General features: G+C 56.1%; 1 protein-coding gene across 1 annotated transcript; it reads right to left on the bottom strand.

The window, feature by feature from the left end:
• Positions 1 to 1,105: 1,105 nt before the first annotated feature.
• PtrM4_026060 (uncharacterized protein) lies at positions 1,106 to 3,079 on the bottom strand (the record flags this gene model as incomplete). The annotated part of the gene is made up of 1 exon (XM_066103686.1): positions 1,106 to 3,079. One exon carries the CDS (start codon positions 3,077 to 3,079, stop codon positions 1,106 to 1,108), a length of 1,974 nt encoding a protein of 657 aa, XP_065965888.1.
• Positions 3,080 to 7,592: the final 4,513 nt, after the last annotated feature.

The raw sequence follows: 7,592 nt of genomic DNA, 5'->3' as shown, positions 1-7,592 counted from the left end.
TGAATTTTGCGGAGACGTTAATGTTGACATGAAGTCGTCAGTGGAGGACTCATACTGCTCAGCTCTGGCGGTTTCCAAGGCGGCAGTGAGAGAGTCATAGTTTGGACCGACTTTCTGCGTTTGCGGTGCACCCGCAAAATAATCAGACGCCTTTGGTGTAGCTTGACCAGATTCCTCGATTTCTTGGATTTCGCGGTTGGCGAGTTCGGGGTGTTGAAGCTCCGGTCCATATCGGGGTGAGATGAGGTCTGATACGACACTCAAAGGATCGAGATGTTGCTCATTGGAGAAGGGGTCAGGTCGCTCATCGGGCGATTCCTGGGCAGACTCAAACTCTCCATCTGACTCAGTGCCCGATGCCACTGATGGAGTGGTGCTGGGTGGTAGAGGCGGTAGCGCTTCCTGAAAATCTCCGGACTTGCGGTTGCGTTCCACAAGATACAATGGTCGAAACTCACGCGACGACTTGAATTCGGTGGAGTGAGACTTTGCATGCCGATGAGCACGTGTCGGTGATGGGACGGGAATAGGGCTTGTCACTTGAGGAGCCTCGCCGGAGAAGTCGCGCTGGCTGACAGAGGGACCACTGGGTTTTCGAAAGCGAATGGGGACAGCAGTGGATGACAGTCTTCTTTTGGCCAAGTCTGCTATAGGGCGACTGAATTCGGGTGATCGGGTTGGAGAGCTTGGCCGTGACAACGGTAGAGGTGGAAGCTCATCCGGGAAGGCTTCTAACAGCCAAGGCTGTAGACCTGTGAGACGAGTCAGTAGCGCGCGGCTGTCTTCGAAAGACAACTCAGGTGTCTTGGGCCGGTCAGCGTCAGCGGAGGCCTCAGCGGAGGCGGTGACGCGGGTGTTGTCGGATGTCGTAAGCGGGGATTCGGGCCGACCTCCCGGGATGATGCCACTACCCTTTTGAGCCTCAAGGACAGGCTCACTTGCGGGCAGTGGACTTGGAGCGGCTGCGGCCACTGCCCGATCGTCTAAAAAAGACGGTTGGTCTTGTTCTAGTTGTTCATCGGCATGCGAGGGCGGGGTTCGAGCGTTTGAACGATCCTAATACACAACATCAACATTCATTCTAATTACATTGCGAACAACGATGCTATCGCACATAGGAAGAGCGATGTACCTTGTCATCATACGCATCCTCCCTGTCTCCATCTCCTCTTTCACTGCGACTGCGACTACTCCTCTTCTCGCGTCGACTACTGCTAGAGATCGTGGAGCGCATATCATCATCGTCTGAGCCGTACGTAGAAGCGCGATCTGACCGATGCTTCCGTCTACGATGTTTGCGTTCCTCATCGTCGTCGTCCCTCGATTTCGATGACTTGCTGGCTGCCTCAGCCAGGTTTTCCCTTGACTTGCTGCTGAAGAGACCCAGCAAACCACTTGGTCGCTTCTCCCTCTCCTTCTCTTTCTTTGGACTGCGCTCCTCGTCGTAACCTGCGATTGAGGATACTACGGACTTGTTGTCGTCAATATCGTGCTTCGAACGTCTCCGAGAATGCTTGTGCTCGTCATAGCCATCACCATGTTCAGATGCTGCAGATGAGCGGGACCTGTGCTTCTTCTCTGACGGCGAAGCATCCCTCTCGCTCTCTCGTCTTCTGTGTTTACGCCGGCGCTCACCGTTAGCGTCAGAGCGAGCTTCAGAGTATGTAGATCGCGTGTCCCAGTCATCCCCAGCGTCCTCGTCTTCATGGCGACGATGTCTTCGCCTACGTTCGCCGCCCTCTTCGCCATAACCGCGGTCATGGCTCTTCTCACGGGTCTCAGATCTGGCTTCTCGGCGTCTGCGACGTCGCTCCTCGCGGTCAGGGTCGTCGTATTTGAAGCTCAAGGAAGCGATTGAGCCTACGTCGTCGTCATCAGCAATGCTGCGCATAATGTAGTCCTGCTCGTCGTCGGATTTGCTTCGGACATAGGAGTCGTCTTTGGCGCGGGTGTTTGAATCGCGTGGTCGGGTCCTTTCGTCTGAGCCTGCTGAGTGAGATCCATCCGAGTCTTTCTCAGAGGCATCCTTGCGTGCAATGTCGTCAGGAGCGTAATAGCCAGAATCGGCTATGCTGCGAGAGGCGGTAAGCTCGGAGGTTGTGAACGGAGGAACGGTCGTGAACGGAGACGCAGTAGGCACCTTCGGGGCTTCGACGAATGGCTGATAGGTGGAAGCATCAGATTGCGAACGAGTGGTACGAGCGTTCATGTAGTCATCGGATTTCACCTCGGTCCTGAGGGGAGATCCAATCGTTGGAGACCATTTGCCACTGCTATGCCTCTTCTGGTTCTTCGGTCTAGGTGTCTTGTCGGCCAACTCCTCAATACCCTCGAATGCATAGCTAGGGATTGTCACGTTCTTCTCGTGCTCTTTGAGTGCGCGAGAGCCATTGGCTGGGGGAGGGGCAGGCTTCTCTACAGACGCCAGATTCTGTCTAGCACGTTCGAGGTCAGAAGTCATCCTGGCTTGGTCCTGGCTCATCGTGGTGCCCATTAGTGCAGCAAATCCACCTGTCATGGCGGCAGTGACGGCCTTAATAGCACTGCTTTCCTTGTCTTGTGATGTGCTTCTTGCCGGGGTGTGGTCCCGAGCTTGATCTACAGATCGCGAAGGCTCAGAAGACCGGCTTGGCTCGGCGTATCGTGAAGGATCTGGGACACGAGTGGGTTCTGCAGAGCGGGAAGGTTGAGTAGAACGAGATGCGTCGGTGGAACGAGTCGATTCGGGGGAGCGCTGAGAGTCGGAGTAACGAGTTGATTCAGGAGATCGTTGCATATCGGAATAGCGAGATGACTCCGGGGAGCGCTGCGAATCAGACCAGCGAGTGGACTCAGGAGAGCGTTGAAGTTCGGCAAAGCGCGACGGCTCACCATTTCGTGAAGGCTCACTCGGTCGAGGTAGTTCGATATCCCTGGGATCGCGTTCGATGGACCGCGACGGTTCAATGTCTCTCGGGTCGCGTTCGATGGATCGCGATGGTTCAATGTCCCTGGGGTCACGTTCGATAGCTCGTGATGGCTCAATGTCTCGGGGATCGCGCTCGATGATGGGGCTGTGAGGTGGGCTGATGTCGCTCATCTCCCAGGTATCCACACTAGCTCGCTTTGACTTGGAGGATGACGACTTCTTCTTCTTCTTGTCCTTTTTCTCCCTCTTGCTGACCTTGAGCTCGGACTCAGACTCCCTGCTCTTCTCCTTGCCCCTCTCTGAAACTACGGCAGGTTCCGGCTCGCCCCGTCGTGTGACTACAGTCTCGTTAGTACCCTTTGCCTTCTCCTTACCCTTCTGCTCCTTCGCCGCTGAAGAAGCTGAGGCCTCTTCAGCAGGCAGCTCAGATATTGGCTCGTCATCAAAGCTACCGGGGATGTGCATTGGCAAATCCTCCTCAAGCTCGCCTTCAATAAAGCCAGGTCCGACTGCGCTTTGCTCTGGTATCCTCCACATCTCGTGTACTGGTCCAGGCTGATAATATGCCGTCTGCACGCTGCTTACTGAGCGCGCAGGCTCAGGCTGGTAGTAGGCAGTTTGGACACTGCTAGACGATGGTGCAGCAGAGTAGGCAGTCTGGACACTGTTGGTTGATGGCGCGGCAGAAATGGTTGATGCGGCAATTGTGGAAGGCGCCTTGTTGGTGTCGGAGAACGGGTTGCTAAGAGTAGAGGGAGTAATAGGATCACCATGCCTGTAGTCAGCTTCATCAGGCTTCTCTCGCGAAAGAACAGCTGCAGAGGTCAAAGCCGCGGCTGCAGTAGCTGCTGCTGCAGTGGCCGCTGCGGCGGCGGCCTTCTCCTGCTTCCTCTTCTCCTTCTTGCTGCTCTTCTTTGATGCGGCACCTGCGACACTGTCCCATGTCGAATCATCCTCTTCGCGGATGTACTGCGTGCTCGGGGCGATTTCCTTTGGCTGAGGAGCTGTAGGCGCCTCCGGGGGGTAAGGCATGTACGTAGGTGGTGCTTGTTCGGACTTGGGTGGTTCACGTTGGATAGTGGCTACGTCAGGCGAGTAATTGGACTCTGCACGCCTGAGATCGCCATCCGAGACAAATTGTTCGCGATAAGACTCAGGAGTTGGCACATCGAAGTGATGAAACTGGTTCTCACCCCAGCTCACCCGAGACCTGGCGCGATTGAAGTCAGGCTCTTCTTCAGTCTCTCGGATACGCTGAATAGGTGGTGCTGGGGAGACAGACGCACTGCGCACAGATGGCGCACGGCTACCTGGAGGCGTGGGCATGATGAGGTTCAATGTCGGTACAGGGGGCGGTTGTTGTCTGGCAGACCGACCGTCTTTTGTAGCAGTGAAGGCATATGAAGGTGGATATGGCGGGACTATGGGCTGGCTCGTAGGGTAGTCTTCGTGCGCATAGTAGGTGTGTAGGTCCGGAGCTCCCTCGTTGGGATTCGGAGCGTGAACTTTGGGCAAGTTGTCGTTGTGTAGTAGTTCGGCTGGTGCAAAGAACTCGGCCTGAGAGATTGGCTTTGCGGAGTATCTATCCTCCCAGTCGCGTAATACTTCATTTACAGCCTCGCGAGGTGGTTCCTTGAACATGTCGGGGTTGAAAATGTCGTCATCGAATATGTCTTGTTCGACCTTGCTGGGCTCGATGGTCTTCACATTGGCCGCCTCGAGCTTCTTTGCAGACTTGGATCCGCTTGTCTTTGAAGAGCTCGTCTTGGAAGAGCTGGCCTTTGAGGAACTACTCTTTGAAGATGACGATTCGCGCTTCCAGCCACGCTCACGTTCTTTCTCGCGCTTCCGTTCACGCTCCTTCTCCTTTTCCTTCTCTTTCCTCTCCTTCTCCTTGTCTTTGTAGGAAGAGATGGCTGCTGTCGCGATAGCAGCAGCGGCACCGGCAGCTACAGCACCAGCGATAGAAGACTTCTTGGTGTCTGGTTGGAAGACCTCCCGTTCGCGCTCCTGCAATTCCTGCTCCTTACGCTGCACGACGGTGGCAGTCGAGGCGATTGAGCTTCCAGTGGGTTGTGATTCAAGCTTCCGTGCTCGGTCGCTTTCGTATCTGCTGGAATACTCCTGTGCTTCATGTTCCCGGCGTCGACGCTCCAGGTCCTCTTGGATCTCGGCCTCGCGCCTCGCGGCCTCGGCGAGCTCAGCCTCTTGTTGCTGAGATTCGCGACGTTCTCTCCGCTTTCGCTCCGCCTCAGATGCCTCAATGGCAAGCTGACGCTGGTGCTCCAGGTGTGCCAGATGTTCCGCGCGCCTTTGACGCTCCCGCTCTTCGGCTTCTCGAGCTGCACGCCCATGTAAGTCATTCTGTTCACGACGACGCTCTTGTTCAAGCTTAGCTAGGCGTTCGATCTCCATAAACTTGCGTGCCTCTTCTTGTTGACGTTGCAGTTCACGGCGTCGTCGCTCGTCTTCCTCGCGTGCCGTGTCTTCGAGGCGAAGGAGAGTTAGACGACGGTCTTCTTCAACCTTGCGGGCCTCCTCCTCTCGAAGTTGCTGCTCGATTCGCAGACGCTCTTCTTCCTCCCGTCGGACAGCTTCTTCTCGCCGTGCCAGCTCTTCACGTCGCAACGCCTCTTCTCGTCGAGTCAGTTCTTCTCGTCGCAGAGCGTCTTCTCGACGTGCCTCTTCATCGCGTCGTTGCTGTTCTCGTCGGATGCGTTCATCCTCCTCTCGTCGTGCCTCATCCTCTCTTCGCTGCTGCTCGCGGCGACGGTTGGCTTCTTCTTCGAGCCTATCTTGCTCCTTGCGTCGCTCGCGTAGCTCTTTTTCAGCTTGCTCCTGAGTTAAATTGAAGCGTACATTGCTCGATGCGCTAGGCGGACGGCTAGGCGGACGATCAGCGTGCTTGAGTGCGGAGACTGCTGCGGCACCAGCAGTTGCGGCAAGGCCAGCGAGAGCCGCATCTCGTTTCCAAGATGTTGTTTGAATGGGCGAAGAATTAGCTCGGCGAAATGTGGGGTGTTGAGGACTTTGGATGATGATGTTCTGGACTTGGGATTGTGCTGGATAGGGAGGTGGGAAAGGCGATGTAGAGAAGACAGGTGGACCTGCTGGGGCGGTATAGCCTGTTTGAGGGGGTGCTTGCGTGGAGTAGATAGTTCCGGGAATCTGATGCATTGGCTGCGGCTGCTGGATGCTGATGGGAGCGGGCCCTGAGGTCGCCAGAGGCTGCGAAGTCGAGATTGAGCTTGTGCGTCGTGCATCGAATGATGCATTAGGATCGATGGGTGCGACAGGATAGACTGATTGCAACGTCTGGGCGCTGCTCGACTCGCTGTCATGGTGTGTATGGCTCGTACTAGTTACAACTGTCGCGCTTGTCAATGCACCTGCGGCACCAGCTGCAGTGGGTCCGATGAGAGAGGTACTGGCAATGTTGTCGTAGAGATTGTTGGAAGACCTCCTCTTCTTATTGCCGAAACCCCAACGCCATCCCCACTTCTTCGTACCCGAGTCATCAGACGCAATTGACTCTTGGCTCTTGGTCTTCTTCAAGGTGTAGTCACCGTACACAAGACCGCCATCGCTGGCGGAATCGGAGGTACCATCGTCGGGCAGGTCCTCCCACTCATCGTCGCCGAATCGCGAACCAGGCCGAGAAGAAACGCTACCCTTGCGGCTGAGGCGGTTCTCCTTGACTGTAACCACCTCGTTGCGTTTGCTCTTGCCAGCTTTGGCTGCGGTGATAGCTGCTGCAGTGGCGCCAAGCCCAATGAGCGAAGCCTTCAAGCGGTCATCAGAGTTGCGTCTCTTGACTGATGATCGCCTGCGCCTCCTGACATAACCAGTGCCGAACGCCATCTCAGAGTCAGACGAGGACGCTGAGCCATTGCCGAAGTTGAAGAACCCCTTCTTCTTCTTCTTGAGGCTGTTTTCCTTGGAGCGCTTCTCTTTCGGGGGAGGCGCGGCGAAGAAGCCTCCCAGGAAGCCACCTTGAGATTCGTGAGTATCGCCAATCTCGATGACGGAGGCGCCAGAAGTCGAGCTGCGTGATACTTTGCGTCGGAGTTGCTGGGACCTTCTCCTCTTGCGCTCATCATCACTGCTATCTCGGCGGGGGTGAAGCACTTGGACTCTCTTGGGGGACTTGGAGCGGCTCGGTTGCTTCTTCGTGGCCGCTCCGAAAGCAGCACTCGCCAGGCCTGCACCGATAGCAGCACCAATCAAGCCAGACTTCCCGTGCCCTGAGTTAGAGCTGGAGCTGGAGTTTGATCGCGAATGTCGGCGACGAACCTTGTGGTCCCGGCGGTCCTTCTTGTCATTTGTAATACCGACGGACATTTGGGACATGCGATCGGCAGAGCGACTTCGATGACGGATCGCAGCTTGGCCATAGCTATAGCTCTTGCGTTCGGCTGATCGGCTGCGGCTGCGGCGCGATACGCGAGAACGTCCAGACTTGATGCTGTACGTGTCATCGAAATCGTCACGGCCCGCGGTTAGCACGGCCTTACCAACCTTTGCGAGGCCGATGCCCCCAAGGCCAGCAGCTACCCATCCTGCCGCACTGGTGGAGTTCTTCTTGCGTCTCTCCTCACCCGAGGAGATAGAATTGTAAGACTTCTTCTCTTTCAGGTTGTAACGAGATTGTTTCTCGATGCCGCCCGAGAGACGCATGTGCTCG

Source organism: Pyrenophora tritici-repentis, chromosome 1, assembly GCF_003171515.1.
Source record: "Pyrenophora tritici-repentis strain M4 chromosome 1, whole genome shotgun sequence".
Taxonomy (NCBI): domain Eukaryota; kingdom Fungi; phylum Ascomycota; class Dothideomycetes; order Pleosporales; family Pleosporaceae; genus Pyrenophora; species Pyrenophora tritici-repentis.
Note: the sequence above shows the minus strand (reverse complement) of the source record. Positions and strands in the feature narration are given on the sequence as shown.